Source organism: Ictalurus furcatus, chromosome 14, assembly GCF_023375685.1.
Source record: "Ictalurus furcatus strain D&B chromosome 14, Billie_1.0, whole genome shotgun sequence".
Taxonomy (NCBI): domain Eukaryota; kingdom Metazoa; phylum Chordata; class Actinopteri; order Siluriformes; family Ictaluridae; genus Ictalurus; species Ictalurus furcatus.
Window position 1 is genome coordinate 29670297 of NC_071268.1, and position 18816 is coordinate 29689112.

Genomic DNA, 18816 nt, shown 5'->3' on the forward strand with positions numbered 1-18816 from the left:
CTCACAGCAAGAACTGACCAATCTGGAGCAGTTGCAGGAAATTTTCGTCTTCTTCGGCCTGCACTGGCCCTACTAGCTCAATTACTTTTAATACTTATATACTTTATTACCCAATCTGACTTATACTTTAGAGAAATAACTAACAAAACTCTCAGAGGCTGGATACAGATGCGGCAGGTTTATTCAGCAAGTTACCAAACAAACCAGAAATACTAGACCAAGGATACGTGCTTGACCCTTGGCTGGCAAGTATCAAAGTACAATCATTTACAGTTGTCTTATATACAATTAAAGCATCCATGTACCTTTAGGGAGTGTCCCTTGTCTCAGCTCGCACCTTTTCTCTGTGTTGGCCCTCAAGTTTTTCCTAGTATACCTTTTGCCTGCATCTGCTCTCGGACGTCGTTAACCAATATCTGTTCTTCTTTATTATTTACTACTTTTTGGGAGGCCTCTCCTTATCTCCTACCAGCCTAAAGACCCCCGCCCCTCTTTTCCCCCTGCACCTCTCTCTCTCTCTCGCTGAACCATGGGTAAGTACAAACTGTTCCTTATCTATCCTCCTTGTTGCTCTCTGTCCAGCCCTATGTATATTTTATGCGTATTTAAGTATTTTATATCCCTAATTTCTAGATGTAGGATCTAAACCCATCAACCCTGGTTCTTCTAAACAGAACCCTGGATCATCCTTTAAGAGGAAGACTGACAGTTCCCTTCCCAGACCCACTTCACTGGGCCCTTCTCAAACGGCGTAAAGTGGATTCTGGCACTCAAACACGTTTAACCGTGCTGCCTTTCTGGAAAGAGAGAACGAAGGCCTCTACACAGACACACATCACCGTTCCCCCCCAAAGAGAGGAATTAACACATCCACTCAAACTTCTATTTCGGTGCCCTACATAAAGAATAGATATTCAGATGCGACTGTCCAAACATATTACAGAATGTCATATGGCACGCAAACTCCCCAGATCTTATGTAAAACCCATGATTGTTAAAAAAGAATTATTTTATGTGTTTTACTTAATTAAACTACATAAAGTTTTCTAAACTCTTCTGTGTGTGTGCGCGAGTGTGTGTGGGCGTGTCTATTGTACATATGCACAACTTTTATGTCTCCCTGCAGGCTCACCTTGCTGAAGCCCCCTTCATCCCTTAGTTTTTTTAGCTCTAAAAGGAGAGTCTTTTTCCTTTTCTTAATGTCTCTATTTTATATTTTAATCTAATATAATTTCCCAACACAGTCCATGAGGATGAGATGCACTGTAGTATTTAAAGCAGCTGGAGAACACCAGATACTGACTGTTCCTTCTGATATCAACCTCCACTTTGAGCAGGGATTCATTTTTCCATTTCTGTTCCTCAAACGTCTGAAACTTCTTCAGATTATGTCTCAGTTGTTGAAGCTTTTTATGTTAATACAAATATTTTCACATGTTAAGAAATGAAAGAAATTAAAGCAATAAATAAGAAATAAAAGCAGTTGAATGTGAGAGGATGTTTCTTTTTTTTTGCTGAGTATACACACACACACACACACACACACACACACACACAGTGTAAATACACCAATCAGCCATAACATTAAAACCACTGACAGGTGACGGGAATAGGTCAAGCTGAACAGTCAGTTCTCAAAGTTGATGTGTTGGAAGCAGGAAAAATGGGCAAGTGTAAGGATCTGAGCGACCTTGACGAGGGATAAATTGTGATGGTGATAAATTGTGATAGACGACGGGTTAGAGCATCTCCAAACCAACAGCAAACACAAATAAAAAAGGGTTTAACAGAATGTTAAAGTGTGGCACCTTCCTAATACGGCAGATGATCATGTGCATCACGGTCACATGACCACCTGCATCTGAATCACCGGTCATGTTAATGAGCACTTGTGTGTATATTAGCCACAGTCTGCACTGCACTCTTTGTCTTTTGTTTGTCTTTCTCTGCCGTCACAATTATGGTCTTTGTTTAAAGGTTTATTCTTTGCCTTCATTTTTGCCACAAGTTCTACAGTTACTGTTTTGCGTTTGTTTGTATTTTCAATTAAAATCTAATCTGCACTTGCATCCGTCTCCGCCTCTAAATCGTGACAACTGCAATATACACGATTACTGATACTGTATTTTTCACCAACCATGTAATAAATTAATTTTAGGATCTTCTATGAATTAAATATAAGACAACTCATAATATTGTTTATAAAAGTGTTTTACAGAAGAATACTGCAATTTTTTTTTTTTTTTTTTTACATTAGAGTAAGTTTGCAAAGAATCTCATACTGATTTTTCCTCTTACTGTTCCTCCTCTAAATGTGAACAGCAGTTAGTTTAGCTGTAAGTCAGGGTACGAAATGTTAGCATCCTTTTATATTATAATATATATATTCATTCAGTACCCCAGTGATAATGTTTTAAAAGAAATTCATAAAATGTATTAAATTAATTAAAGGAAGGATTCTCCGGTGTCGTTGCTTTGGAACATTCAGAGGTAAAGCTGTAACCAAGTTAAACTAAGCTGAAGTTAACAGCTAAAGTGTTCGTAAACATATATAACATAACTGTGAATTTCAGTTCACTGTTCCATACATGTTGAAGTGGAATCTGTAACCTCTACCTGCTTCTGAGCAGATTTCCGTCTCAGTAATTTGACAGTTTAGGTTAAATCACTGTATTAAAACTGCTCAGTGGTTAAGGCTCTGGGTTACTGAGCTGAAGATCAGGGGTCACATCCCAGGACCAACAAGCTGCCAACATTGGGTCCAGGTTTATTTGCCATGTGCACAAAATGTCAGTGACAGTTGTACAATATAATACTTGTTGTGAGGCCTCGAGCAAGACACTTAAACCTATCTGGTCCAGAGGTTCTGTATCATGGCTGCATTATGACCCCAATGTCCTGGGATGTGAAGAATATAATGTATATGTACTGTACTGAAATGTATATGTGACCTTCGTTTGTCATGTATATAACTTTCACTGAAATTAAAAGCTGGTCTCTTTAGACTATGCATTAAATACTATATTAAAAATAAAAATGACATGAATAAGAAATAATAAGTTAATCAACATGAAATATGTACAGGAATGTGCAGAAAGTGGATGTATAAAATATGCATTATGTAAGTGTAGTAACAATACTATCTTCATCTTGTCTCTCTGACTGACAGCAGTTTGTTTTAATTGTAAGATTTTACCCTGAAAGCCGACACCATGTCTATGTAAGTGTCAAATCTACAAGTGAAGGACTCCTATTAGGGTGGAGTTAATCGATATAATTGTAATTGGTAGTGATATCATTGTGATTTCTGTCTTAAGGAGACTGGTGAAACTGGATTCCCACAAATTAAAAAACAAGTCAAAGAGGTACAATGCTTAGACCCAAACATTTGCCGACACCTAATGACCATTCCTGAGGTTTGTGCCAGGCTTTGTGAATTTTCAAGAATGCCAAGCACCTTAAAATTACCAAAGTGTTGAAAAATAAAAAGGCGGCCAAAACAAGAAGGTCCTTCACGCCCTCGCTGTTTGGACACTAATAACAGTTGCATGAGGCACCTAATTATAATATGTACGCACCGCATTATGCAAATATTTACTGAATGCAGCAGTTCAAAGGTAGCACAACTAATTACCATATACAGTAAGTCCTGATATACTGGTCAAACTTGAATGTGCCTTGGCTCATTCACTGAATGATAAATACCAGCACTTTTCACCTTGTTACAATATCAATGAGGTGTTCGAAACAATCAATCACATATTGCTCTTTTCACATACACATAACTCAGATCACAACACAAATGATTTCAAACATTGACTTCAAACCATTCAACATGCTAAGTAGCCTGGTCATTTTTCATTGCTATAAGGAAATATTTTGGAGTGTCGTCAGTGTTAGAACCAACTGAAAGCGATGCATGTAAATTTTTTACACTGAATGAAAGGCATATGCAAGGCGCTCACAGTAGGACGGCGATCAACTACAAAAAGCATGTATTTTCAACCAGGAATTTCACAGATCCATCTAAATGTTCTCAGAGGTGAGATATGTGGCTGTTTAGAGAAGTTCACTTTTCCATGTCATCTGGTCTGTTCTTTTTAAACATCCATAATGTGAGGTTAAATTCCACAGGTCCACATTTCCCCCAGATTTGATCATCATGGAGTGTAGAACATGCAGTTTTCTTTTATTCTTTTATTCATTTGTCTTCATGTAAGATGTATTAGTATTACCACATCATTTTATATTCTGAATATTATTCTGAGATGTTCCTATACCCTGGAAGATGCTTATATTATTATAATACTAATATAAGCTGATAATTGCTGAGAACTCAGTTCTTGACTTCCTGCAACATTTCTTTGACTAGCAAAAGACTGGTTAGGTTTTAACATAATATCAATGTAAGAGGTACAAAAGTTTTATTTTACATTTAAAATAAAAGTTTTTTTTTTTAAAGTGAATAAAATCAATATTTACAATAACTGATCATTATTGTAATTGAGAATACATTCAGTCACATCTGTTCAGCTCCTGTTGTGAATGAAATCCGTTATGAATTTCTTCTCATGTCTTTCAAAATATTATGTAATACATACAGACTGAATAAAGTAAAGCTTCAGCTGTTTGTCAGAATCAAGTAATTAAGTATTTTTGCCATATTTATGTTTTAATTGGCTGAAGCAGGTATTAAATCTCAGTTAAATAAGATAATCTTAACCAAGATAACTGCAGTTAAACTCAGACTTCACAATGTCTTGATATTTTCACTTCCATCAACAGTTTCTTCTTTACAGTGTAGAACAGAAAATATAATAAACATAAAAGGGAAACGATCAGGAATAGCTGAGAGAAGGTAGTTCCAGCTTCTTCTGTGAACAAACACAAATGTGTGATAATGAGAATGAGATTATTTCTCATTAAATAGTCACTCAGTAAATATATTAACTCTATATTATAAAATCTGATACCACATCATTTAGCCTTTTTTTTTTGCATTAGCTTTTTAAAAATATTTTTGTTGCAATTTTCTACATAATTGTTAAACATATGTATTAAAAAAATATTAATTTTAAATATTAAAAAGACAATTATTTTTAAAACTTCACTTACCGATAACTGCAGGTAATTGGGGGGGGGGAATGGATGAGAAAAAAAAAAAAGAAATTGTGTATTTTTCAACAAATAATATAAAATATAAGGCTAGATCAGGAACATGTATAGGCCAGGAACAAAACTAATTCAAAGTGTTTCCTCTTCCTAACTGTGCTCTGCATTGTTTTAACTCCACCCACTTCCTCTCGCTGGCTTCCTATTGGTTAAGAACACTTGTCCATCTCATTTTATCATATCAAGTGATTTTATTGGATGACAGTTTAATATGGACTTGATAAGTGCAATGTAATACACACTACAAAAGGTAATGCTATCTTAATTGATACCACAGAGCTGTTGAGTTCTGGATCGTGATTGGTCAGAAGTTGTTGATTAATTTACTGTAACAGCAGCTCTGAGTGTAGTGCAGCTGCACATCACAGGTTTATATTAATGCACTGTGAGAGTTGAGGAAGGCCGTTTCACACTCGGAAAGAGCTGCTTTCATTTATGTTGATATAAAAATGTCCGCCTCCTCACCGGACCTCGCCGAGTTAAAACAGCTCACGCTGGGTTTCCAGATTCACCAAACTTCATTCTTGTTCAGCCAGCTATTTTACACTGTACTATAATTAAAACACTTACCATAAACTTCAAGCTCGACTCTCTGGATGAAACGAGCGACAGATCTCTTTCGGTGTTTCACGAACAGGTAACTGTAGTAAACTCCAGCATCATTAATACACACGTTCTTCAGCACCAGAGAACAGTTGCCCTCAAGCAGCTGCTTCTCAGGAACGTCCACACGGCCCTTATATCTTTCACCTTGGTATGAATCCCTTCTCGTTCTTTCAAACACAACAGCAGAATCAGTGCGCCACTGAACATATACTGTCGGCTTGGAGGCATGACTCGGTTCACAGGGCAGGACAGCTGTGGAACCCAGTCGAGCCGATACGACCTGAGGATCTGCAGACAATGAAAGATCTAGATGAGTTTTAGCATCTCTGAGGCAACTACGAGGAATCATCTGTGCACTTACCAACAGAAGTGATCAGCCCTGTGATGTAAATATAGAGGAAGGACACACTGCCCATGAGTCCCTGACTTACTAAAACACAAACACAGAATATAACATATGGGGAGGTTCCCATGCCTTCCATGACACGAGGACAACGTGCAACACTGAAAAGAAAAACATTCAGTGAAAACCAATCAGCTGGAGCTTTTTAAGAATGAAACACTGACTCCGTGTAAGAAGTGAACGTAATTCCCTGTTGCATTGCTTTTCACTTCTACCAGCATGTTGTAGTCATGCCACAATGAAAAACAGTCACAATCCAGTCACAGCCATAAGGCAGACCCAATGGCATGGCTGTAACTGAAAAGAGGGTGGGCGCGCTAAATGAGAAGGGCCTAAATGTTTTTTTCCTGACAGCTATATTTAAATACACACAATATTAGGTATAAAGGTGCAATTTATTTTTTATGCTTGATAAACCTCACCATCATATCCGAGATTGATAATTACACTGTATTACTGCCTATAAATGGTGGTGTTTATTAATGTTTAAAATGCTGAAGTGGAAAACTCTTGAAGGAAAACAAAGAAAGAAGAAAAAAAGAAAAAAAAAAAAAAAGCTCCGAGCCACTTTTCAGCCTTCCAAAACTTGAGATTCTGGAAAAACAAGAAAATAACTTCACTGTGTATGTAGCCTATATTATTGTTATTTATTGTAGCTACAAATAAATAAATAAATAAATAATCTAATTTTGTAGAACAAGTTCACAAGAATAGAAATAAAAATAAATATTAATAAAAAAGGACAATATGAAATTGTTGAAAGAGATTAAGCACTACAGTATACTCAGAGGGAATAAAGAACTGCTGTAATAAAAGAATTTAAATGCAGACAGTATGAATATAGACGGGTAAATAAACTCTTCTATAGTTCTGAAAAATGCATTGTTTCCCTGTAAACCTGTGCAACAGCTGGCAGCAAACTAAAACCTACAACCTGTTCTGAAAACCGGTTTCTCACCAGCAAATACAGCAAAGATTCAAATCATATTTTGCTACCAAAAACAAAAATAGTCATGTCTTACCTTGAAAGTGAAAGACTGTTTCCTGTGTTGCATAGGATGAAGACTCAAGGTTCAACAAGAACAAAAGTCAGTTCTGCGGTCACACCCGTCTGCACGTCGTGCTACAGGGCTGGTTTTGTTTCCTACAGGTAGGAAAAAAAGGCGGGGCTTTGAAATGAGCAACAGGTGAGTCTGCTTTTATGAGGGGCGTGGCCAGTACATTCAGCTACATCACAACCTTCATTTCTTTTCACTTGTCTCCTGCTATTACACTGTTTTATTACAATCTTAGACTCAACATTACAGCCAGTTAGAGGATTAAATCCAGGATGGAGGTCAATTTCCACTGAATGTTGTGAATATTCTCCAACAACAAACAAATAACAGAATAATCAGGGATGCAACCTTTCAGCCTACAGGTAACACTGTCCTTACAGACAAATGCTAAAATAATCCATCCATCTTCTATACCGCTTTAACCTTTTCAGGGTCACGGGAAACCTGGAGCCTATACCAGGGAGCATGGGGCACAAGGCGAGGTACACCCTGGACAGGGTGCCAATCCATCACAGGGCACAATCACATACACACTCACACTCATTCATACACTACAGACGCCATGGTCTTTGGACTGGGGGAGGAAACCGGAATACCTGGAGTACTCCGCACACACAGGGCCGTGGGAATTAAACCCCGACCCTGGCGGTGTGAGGCGAACGGGCTAACCACAAAGAAAAACCCCATGCTAAAGTAATAAACTCTGAAACTTGTGATGCGTTGTTTGTTTCTGCACTTTATTCTACGCCGATGTTCTTGCAGTGTAAATATGTAGCGTGTGTAACTAAGTGTTTATTTAGCATATTTAAGGTCCTGTGTTCTTTGGCTAAAGTTCCCAAAACTCCACCTGAAGGATCAACAAAGTACATCTGTCTGTAGATTTACAACAGATAGTACACACTGATATCCACAATGCATATTAGTGTTCATTAAAAACATTCTCACACTAGGACAAATTGGCTGTGGTCTAAGAATAACACTAAGCTAAACCCTGGTATAGAAGATATAACCCTGGTATATGCAAAATGTAGTACATTACAAATGTTTAAAATAAATAATCTGTGTAGATTTGTTGGAAGGCAGCCAGTGACCCAGGTGTTTAGACAGCCAGTGGAAGTTCATTCCACCAAAGAAATGTCTTGATTCATCCTTGTATCTTGAGGGATGTTGGTCCAGTCGAGCCATACCAGAGGCTCAGGAGGAGTGTGGTGCAGAGAGGGGGTGTGATGAGTGACTGCAGGTAGGTTAGTGGAAATCTACCAGGAGCCAGTAGAGGGAACACAGCAATGAGGTGGGAGACCCTGAGGAAATTGAGATCATTCTGTAGCAGCTGCAGGGGTTGGATGGCATAAAGCAGATTTGCCAGGAGAGTTGCGGTAGTCCAGTCTTGAAATGACCTGAGTGACGTCAGAAGATAGAAATGGCCAGATCTTCCTGATGTTGTAAAGAAGAAACTTATAATGAGTCAAGTTAGTAATGTGAGAAAAGAAGAATAGCTGGTTATCCAGAGCTACCCCAAGGTTATGTGTAGTATGGTAGGACTTCTCCAGAGAGATCTTGACATGTGGATGCAGCTCCAGGGATATTTAGCAGCTAATAAATAGATTCATTTCGAGCATTTTCAGTTCTCCCAGTATATTACTCTCGATGCGGTATTACATGCTTTGTAAGCTCTTTGCAGACCATGGCTTCAGTAGTCGGATGATGGAGATGAAGAAAATCTTACAGAAACAGCTGATCTTTATTTGGAGTTAATCAGAATCACTTCATTGATTACAGGTTTATGATCATTTCTTTTGAACATGAGTTTGAGTGTGATACACATGACCCACTATAGAAGGGTGTGTATACTTATGCAATCTGGCTACTGTACGTTTTTTCTTTTTTTCCCTGCTCCTGAAATGTTTTTATTTCTTTTTCAAGAGTTAACTTGATGCAACTTTTTTTTTACATCACAAGAATCCACAATTTTAACAGGGTTGTGAAAACTGTTTCTTTCTGTCTGTCGAGCTGCTCTGTCACATGCAGATGTGCACAGATCATGTGATTGCTGAAGGTCAGCTGCTCTGACACTCATCACGCAGATGTCATGTGAGGGTTAACCGGCTCTCCAGTAGGGGGCAGTAATGCTCCTGCCATAAACAAGAGAAAAGTGGAAATAAAAAAAGATAAAGTAAAAGTGAATTAAGGGAAACTGCGTGTTGCAGCAGGAACAGCAGGGATACTAGTTTTTGTAATTTAACAATACAACCTGTTGGATTTGTTCAGTTGTTTCCACGAGAAACAGAAAGGCTGGTGTGAGGAACTCTGTCCAAGACCTGTTCACTGGAAAAGCGAGATGTTTCACAGCTGCTGGAGTGAGTAGGATCTAAATATTCACGGAATTAAACTGCTCTGGTGTTCATCAGGGCATTAATTAATAAATTGTGTGGTAATATATTGATATAGCTATTAATCTAACGCACTAGGACAGAAAAGCTGTGAAAAACTAATCGAGCGTTTGTGTGTGTGTGTGTGTGTGTATATATATATATATATATATATATATATATATATATATATATATATATATGTATATATATATATATATATATATATATATATATATATATATATATATATATATATATATATATGTGTGTGAATTTAGTTTCATTTTCACCATCAGGTAATGATGTGTGGACAAAAAACAAACACAAAAAGTAAAATGAATTACTTGTGCGCAAATATTTTTTAAAAATGTGTTCTATATAGTGTGTGTTTGTGTATGTATACATGTGTGTATATTTGCTTGTATTTCCTCAATTTAAGTCGCTTTGGATAAAAGCGTGTGCTAAATGAATAAATGTAAATAAATAACTACATTTTAAGAGAAAACATTAGAGGTACAGTTTATCCACAAAGCTAAAGAGAAGTCGTTTCTACCTGTAGTGTCTTGCCTTAACTGGCTTAAATACATTAAGCCTTAATTATCCCTATGATTGAGTATGAAATAGTGTCATTAATGTGTAACCCCCTCCCCCACTCTTTAATTCTTTTAAATACAAGATTAAGACATTCAGAATCTGTCCAAACATGACCTCAGATGCCACATTCCACATTTCCAGGTGAAAGTTATTACTGGTAAAAGGATAGTTTCTCAGCTATCAGGACAGGTACAGTTTAGTACCCTTTTTTCAGAGTGTATGATGTCGGTAGAAGCAGAGACAGTATGTCATAAAAGCCTTAAGTAAAAGGAGCATGAAATAAATATTGAATTTAAAAAATATCCATCTTTGGATAATAAGGGGTACAAGGAATCTTTTCAGATAGGGAAACACTCTGCTATTTAAGGGTCTATATGGAACTTCTAAACCTTCCCTCAAGCGAGACAAATTGAACCCTCAAGTGTTCTAGTTTTAATCTTTTGTGTAAAAAAAAAAATTAGTTTTGTGTTAGTTGTGTGGTTTTTTTTTGTTGTTTTTTTTGTTTTTTGCTAGACATACACTACAAGTATGTGGACACCCTGTGTGATTATTGTGTTCATCTATTTTAGCCTCACTCATTGCTAACAGGTGCATAAAGTCAAGCTTACAGCCGTGCAGTCTCCATAGACAAACATGCTGAAGAGCTCCGTGACTTTAAATGTGGCATTGTAATAGGATGCCACCTTTACAACATATCAGTTTATCAAATGTTTACCTCGATAGATCTGCCCCAGTCAACTGTAAGTGATATTATTGTGAGATGGAAGCATCTAGGAGCAACAAGACCTGAGTCAGAAAGTGGCAGACCTCAGAGTGGGACCACTGAGAGCTGAAGCACCCAATTCATAAAAATACTGTATCCTCTGTTGCATCACTCACTACAGAGTTCCAAGCTGCCTCTGCCTCTGCCCTCAACCTCACTAACGCTCTTGTAGCCGAATGAACACAAATCCTCACAGCCACGCCCCAAAATCTAGTGGAAAGCCTTCCCAGAAGAGTGGAGCGCATTATATCCCCATATAAAATGCGCATTAATGTGTGGATGTGTCCATATACTTTTGACCATGTACTGTAAATGTGTGATTAGTACTTTTTGTTTAAAATTGTATTTCACTTGTGGTATTGGAGCTGTTTTCTCACTTTGATTCTGTCTTTGTTTTATTTAGAAAATGCTCAGAAAGAAACGAGACTTCTCTCCTTTGTATTTACATCTTGGTTTGCTAACAGTGTTGGTAAGTGATTAATTTCAATAAAACAGATAGCACATAACCCGAATGAAAAATAAGAAAGAGCATTGCTTAGATGTTGCTAAATATCCATTTTGTCCTTGTCTTCTGCTGTCTGCAGATTCTCGGAACATATCTGCCCGAGTGGGAATCACAGTTGTCCTGCCGTGTGAATTTAACGCCACCTCTGTCCACGGACTGTATGTTCGGTGGTATATCCATTCTGAGGTTGTGTTTGAGCGAGTGGGTAAGGATTCATATGAGGGTGAGGGATACGAGGGCCGTGTGGACGTTCCTGAAGACGAGCTGTGTAAAGGAAACTGTTCTCTGGTGCTGAAGAACGTCAGTGTTGCTGATGCAGGACACTACAGAAGCTACCTGAAGAGGTTTATTCAGAGTGTTGAGCTCTCAGTCGATGGTAAGTCTCCATAACAGACATCAGAGATAGTTGTTAGAAATAAGGAATGTTTGGAAAGTTGATCACATGATTAATTATGTTAGTTTTACACAATTTATTTTCACATATGATTTTTACACATTATTTTTCTTTTTTTTTATATACATATGATATTTTTTACATCATTTTCCCCACACATGATTCCATATTACCTGCATAATCCCATGTGAGTTTTCTGTTGTAATTTTCCTACAACACATCCCTATTTCTCGAATAACGTCTTAGAACGAGTGCATTAATATAAACCTGCAATGTGCAGCTGCACTATTGTCAAAGTTGCTGATCTAGAGAATTAATCAACACCTCCTGACCAATCACAATCCAGTACTCAGTGCTGTGGTGTAAAGGGTTCTGTTAGATTGGTAACTAACTCACAGCTGGATAATTTTCTTATTTTGGCCTGTACACCTTTTTTTTTTTTAGCTTACAACGCTTCATTTCTCTTTTTTTTTTTTTTTTTTTTTTTTCTCTTTCCTGATCCCTGTGCACAAAGAAACTCCAAAAAAGCCTACTGTCACAGGTGAGCACATATTTCACCTAAAACTGAAATCCCACAGAACTAAACTTTTAGCATAAAGCAACATAAAGCAGATGAGCTCAGTGCACACTTTTAAAACAAACTGAAAATGCATCTTTTTAATTCTTTAATATTAAGTGTGCTTTTTTTTTTTGCTATTTATTGTTTCATTTCATTTATCACATTTATTTCAATTTTATATTTATTTAATTATATATGGGGTATTAAAATAATTTATAATGTTCATAGCAGAATTTGTAGAATATGGTACTGCATATATATCTACAATTTTCTTTTTTATGCTAGAGTTCATACGCAATTTTTAGACTTTGTAGTTTTAAAAATCTATATAATTCTGATGACCTCTAAATGAATTTAGTTAAAGTTCTGTAGAGATTCACTTCAAAATGTGAAAACTCAGTGGGGGAGGGGGTGAATACTTTCTGCAGGCACTGTATACAGTATACAGTGAGGGGAAGTAATTATTTGGAACTTTTTGTTTTTGAATTACAGTTATGAATTTGTCTCCCTCCAGATGACGCAGGAATGAACTCTCCTCATCCGCCGGTGATTGTCTTGTCCCTTCTCTCATTTTTACTCGTCCATGTCTTTGGTAGGGAGTTAAAATCCTCGCAGGTGCACATGTAGTGAAAACTCTGAGACAGACAGACAGACAGACAGACAGACAGACAGGCAAATACTGTACAACTCTTCTGGGAGGAAAATCTTTCTTTGTAAAGTTTACGATGTTGAACCTGGTGTAATGATCTACCAAACTTCACTTAAGCTGATGAAGTAGAGGATCAGATGGGTTTGAGGATTTATTACCTAAAGAAAGCATTAGGCTCTGTGTATGCTACATTCATTGACTTTTTTTTTACTTGTTTCACCACATAACCTCTAGAAATTAGAGATGGCACTGATCCAATACCCAGGATCAGTATCGGGCTGATACCAGCAAAAAAAAAAAAAAAAAAGGATATTGGAGAAAAAAAAGATGAACTTGATCCGATCCGGTAACAAATGGAAAAGATTGGAATTGGAGTTAGAAGAGGTTTTTTTTTTTTTGTTATTGTAAATGTTTACATACAAAGAGACTTGAGTTTTTAGGATTGATTTTTTTAATTATATTTACAGCATATAATTTATTATATTTACAGTATATAATTATTATATTTGTGTAAAAGTGCCGGTTTATTGTTGAAGTATAAATATAAAGCTTAGTAGCTTTTAAAGAATAAAAATATGGGCTATCGGCTGATACTCAAGGTTTGAGTATTGTGAACCTAAACAGAAGACGTGGTATTGTGCCATCTCTAATAGAAATAAATATTTATGAACCCGCGTCACTGCAGTAGTTTAGAGTGTGAACAGAGTCAAGCTGGATGTTCTGCTCTTCTACAGAATATTCTCTGGTTACTAAGCTAGCTGTAACTCTGGCTAGCTGTTCTTCAGTTTGCGACACACAGACCCATGAATGGTATCTTTGTTTATGCACTGTATATATCAGTGACACTATGATGTGTAAGAAATTATCGGAAGCTGTGCTTTCCATAACTGATCGTTTGCTAACGCTCAGCCACTGTAAGCACTGTTTAGCGCTGTTCTCTGACAAGCTTTCAGGAGCTCAGATTAGTGTGGGCTTCTTGTAAATCAGACAACCGACATCCCAACAGACTTTGATGAGAGAAGAGTTGGAGGATTTAGATTAAACCAAGCAAACCACAGAATTACCAGTTAAACCAGTCAAATGTACCAGACGACACATGTCTCTGGCTAGCTAGCAGATCTCACTAATAAAGTCTGTTATCGTAATCTCATTCGGTATCATAAATGAAAGTATTTAATAATAACCAGTTCCAACATTCTCACTAAATCATACAGTCCAGTCCTTTCCAGTGAATCAGAACATTTGACTCATCTCATCAATGTGAATCGATTATTTCCGGTTCCTGCACGGCTTATTGTCGTTTCCTTTAAACCTAAAAAAAAAAAAAAAAAAAAAGTTTGCAGGAATATGACAAGTGATCGTTCCTCTTAGCTTAACTGTGAATGATAATGCTTCGTCAAATCGGACACGACCTTATCTTTAACAGTTATTTTTAATCATGTAGTTTTATCTCCGTTAGTTAGTTACATTTATATAGAGCTTTTCTAGACACTCAAAGCGCTTTATATGGGGGGTGGATCTCCTCAACCACCACTAGTGTGTAGCATCCACCTGGATGATGTGACTGCAGCCATAGTGCACCAGAACACCCACCACACACCAGCTATTAGTGGAGAGGAGAGAGTGATGTAGCCAACTACTCTTTACCATAAGTGTCCTGGGATTTTTAATGACCACAGAGAGTCAGGACCTCAGTTTAACATCTCATCAGAAAGACTGTGGTGTTTGTACAGTAGTAGTGTCCCCATCATTGTACTGGGGCATTAGGTCCCACACAGACCACAGGGTGAGCGCCCCCTGCTGGACTCACTAATACCATTTCAAGCAGCAACCTTAGTTTACGCCAAGAGGTCTCCCATCCAGGTACTGACCACACTCAACCCTGCTTAGCTTCAGTAGCGAAACCAGGAAACTGCAGGGAGATATGACTATCTCTGTGTGATGTAATTATAACATACCAAGAGACTGGAAACCTTTTTGTCCATTTCTCTCAGAAATGATCGTTCTCATATAAAACACAATAGTAAATGTGGCACTTGAAAGTTTGTCAGACATAGCAACGGTAACCAATGGGGCGGGGCTTAGGAAACGACAATGATGACATTCATACTGTCGAAATGATCAGCATTGCTGTAAAGGAAAACTATCACAAGGTGACTGTGTAGATCAGTGCAAATTCATCAGATGAAATACAGGCTTGAGCAAAGATTGACTTTTATATTGTTTTATTTTATGTTGAGCCGAATCTTCCATAATGTGAAGTTAATGGAGTTGGTGGTAGTTTTTTTCTACCAGTGTATGTATATCAAGAGGAGTGTCTCATTTTAATGGAAAAAAATACATTTACAAAACATTTTTTAAATAAAATATGTATATTTTAATTTTTTTGTCTTCAGTTTTTCCACTGTATATAAGAGAAAGAAGGGTCAAAGTCTATGTTTAATCTATATAGCACTTTAAGGTTATACACCCTTTACAATATGAACTCTTCTTCATCCAGAGTTGACACCTTCTGTGACATGTGAAGAATTAGTAAAGGAAATGCTAGTAAACAACTTAAAAGTAAGAATTATAGGAACATTAAAAAAAATTGTCATCCTCTCATCCTTGTCACATTTTCAAAGTGTAATTTAGCACGTGAGAGAGTGTTCATGCACCACCTGAACAGCTCCAGTTACATCAACACCTTCACACTCACTCTTTATTAGCATGACTGAGTCTGGATGGAGCTCAGGATTTAAACCTGATGGCCCTGAACCTGTACCTACTGAATCACAACACTCAAATAGAATCAATAATACACTTACAATAAATACACTAATGCTGTGCGAGTTCCCGAGGAAATTTTACACTGTATATACTCACCGGCCACTTTATTAGGAACACATGTAAACCTGCACATTCATGCCACTACTCAATCAGCTAATCATGTAGCACTAGAGCGATGCATAAACCCATAGAGATACAGGTCAAGAGCTTCGGTTCACATCACACATCAGAACGAGGGAAAACAAGTGATTTATTTACTCATATTAGAAATATCACTCTAAATATTAAAATGGATTTCATGTGAAAATGTACTGATGTACCACTAGGTGGCGGTAATGTACTTAAAGTTGAAGGCGCGGAAGGCTTGTTCAGACTGATATGAAAACCAAACCGTTTCCACTGTGACAGCGAAGAGCCTAAAAACAGTATTAAACTTTAGCTATCTGGGATTTTATTCAACTGGATTTTACGAAAGAGGATTTTTGGTTTTTGCTGTAAATAAATTATGATAACAACTACTTATTTAATTTTTTTACTTCTTAAAGGTAAGTCCCTACATCTGTGTATTATTTTAGAGATTTCATGTGGGTAGGTCACATGTTGGGTGATAGACATATTGTATACATTTATTTACATTTACAGCAGAAGCGATTATTGACCCAGGCGAACAGTAACTGGTAAGTGTTTCTTTCTGGATTTTTTTAGTTGAAACTAGTTTTAGCACCGATTGTCAGATAGAAGCTGTAACTGTGCTTCCTTGTTGCTACGAGCCGTATATACGTTGCTAGAGTAAAGCAAATTCCGGTATTTGGTTTTGGTCGGGAGTCGCTCATTCATGCGACTACTCTTTGTTTTGCTAATTAAAGAGGTATGCTCATCTGAAACACATCAGTATTTATTAATTAAAAAACGCTGAGGCGGAAGCGTCAGCCCTTGTCGTGTAAAGACCTGCAAGTCTACCTGTGCGAGTCCACCGAGCAAGGACACCGACAAGACACCAGACATGCTGTTAAGTATACTTTTTCTCCCTTTATTCCTCTTGCTGTTACTTGTTTTCACAAACTAACATGCGTCATTTCATTCCTGTTATTTGCCACAGGCTCAGACTGTGGCATTCTCCCAGAAACGTACGCAACTTGGACAACCTACGCTCTCTGAATGCTGCCTCTGCAGGTTCCATCTCATCCTGTCGGACTTTGGAACTGCCAGTCTGCTGTCAACAAGGCAGATTTCATCTCTGCATTCGCAACCCACTCCAATCTCAGCGTGCTGGCTCTGACCGAGACCTGGATCCATGCCGAGAACACTGCCACACCCTCTGCACTAGCCTCCAACTCCAACTTTTCCCATACCTCACGCCCCAACAGACGAGGGGGTGGTACAGGTTTGCTTCTCTCCAAAACATGGAAATTTACCTGCCTTTCTCCCTCTTGCTCATACACTTCCTTTGAATTTCATGCTGTTACAGTCACTGACCCTGCCAAAATGCACTTTGTTTTTTACCGTCCTCCAGGTCAACTAGAGAAGTTCATCGATGAATTTGACATGCTACTGACCACCATCCCAGATGATTGAGCTCCTCTTCTGGTCCTTGGTGATTTCAACATTCATCTAGACAAGCCACATGCAGCTGACTTTCTTGCTCTCCTTCCCACATTTGACCTCAAGCAGTTCACCACACCAGCAACCCACAAAGCCAGCAAACAGCTTGACGTCATCCTCACACGTAATTGCACCACACAATCTTCTCATTACTCCTCTCCACACCTCTGACCATTTCTTTATCCAGTTCTCCATTTCTCTCCCCTCACCACCATCACTGTCTCCTCCCTCCATCTCTTTTCGTAGCAATCTTCGCTCCCTTTCCCCCTCACATTTCTCCTACGTTGTCACAACCTTACTTCCCTCCGACAGCCTCCTTTCCTCACTTGACTTAAACACTGCAACTGACATGCTATGTTCCACCCTAACATCTTCTCTTGACAGCATATGCCCCCTAACCTCCAGACCTGCTCACACATCACCCTCTAGTCCTTGGCTCTCAGAAGGTCTGCGTAACAACTGGGCCAAACTAAGAGCATCTGAAACGAAATGGCGCAAATCAAACAACCCAATTGACCTACCCAATTACCAGACACTTCTCTTTTTCCAATAGCATCTCCATTGTTAAAGCCACATTCTACCAAGAGAAGATTCTTAGTTCTCCCAACACCTGCATTCTTTTCAAAACCTTTTTCTCTCTACTCTGTCCCCCTCCTCCCCCTTCCCCTACTTCTCTCACTGCAGATGACTTTGCCACTTTCTTTTCGAACAAGGTTACATCAATCAGGATCCAGTTCTCAACCCCAGACATGCATAGACCGGCTCCTCCTCCATGTAACTCCCAACTGACTTCCTTCTCTCCTCTCTGAGACTGATGTCTCTAAACTCCTCCTCTCTACCCGCCCCACAACCTGTCCTCTTGACCCTATCCCTTCTCACCTTCTTCAGTCCGTCTCTCCCACACTATTACCTGCACTCACATCTTTAACACATCGCTGTCTACTGGCACATACCCTACCTCATTTAAGCAAGCCCGGGTTACCCCACTGCTTAAAAAAACCATCACTCAACCTTGCTATAGTTGACAACTACAGACCTGTTTCCCTCCTCCCTTTTCTTTCCAAAACTCTTGAAAGAGCCGTTTTTAATCAACTCTCCAATTTTCTCACACAGAACAACCTCCTGGACATCAAGCAGTCTGGCTTCGAGAGCAACCACTCCACGGAGACTGCTCTGCTTTCCATCACTGAAGCCTTACGACTAGCAAGAGCAACCTCTAGATCATCTGTACTCATCCTACTTGACCTCTCTGCTGCTTTCGACACTGAACCATCAGATCCTCCTGTCAACTCTCTCCAGCCTGGGCATCACTGGAACGGTTCTGCGCTGGGTAGAATCCTATCTCTCAGACAGATCCTTCAAGGTATCAT

The 18816-nt window shown here is 38.3% G+C and overlaps 1 protein-coding gene across 2 annotated transcripts; it reads left to right on the top strand.

Moving 5' to 3' along the window:
* The first annotated feature begins 8678 nt into the window (after positions 1-8678).
* LOC128618328 (butyrophilin subfamily 1 member A1-like) lies at positions 8679-15456 on the top strand. 2 transcript variants are annotated; one of them, XM_053641875.1, is made up of 4 exons: positions 8679-9596; positions 11372-11437; positions 11553-11849; positions 12382-15456. In XM_053641875.1, the coding sequence occupies exons 1-4, from the start codon at positions 9578-9580 to the stop codon at positions 12462-12464; spliced, it is 465 nt and encodes a 154-aa protein (XP_053497850.1). In that variant the 5' UTR covers positions 8679-9577; the 3' UTR covers positions 12465-15456. The 2 variants fall into 2 exon arrangements, with proteins under 2 accessions (XP_053497850.1, XP_053497849.1); XM_053641874.1 differs by having other exon boundaries at positions 12941-15456.
* Positions 15457-18816: the final 3360 nt, after the last annotated feature.

Coding starts and splice junctions, on each gene's coding strand:
- LOC128618328 (XM_053641874.1), top strand. Junction 11,438..11,552: donor TTGGTTTGCTAACAGTGTTG/GTAAGTGATTAA, acceptor TGCTGTCTGCAG/ATTCTCGGAACATATCTGCC. Junction 11,850..12,940: donor TGTTGAGCTCTCAGTCGATG/GTAAGTCTCCAT, acceptor GTCTCCCTCCAG/ATGACGCAGGAATGAACTCT.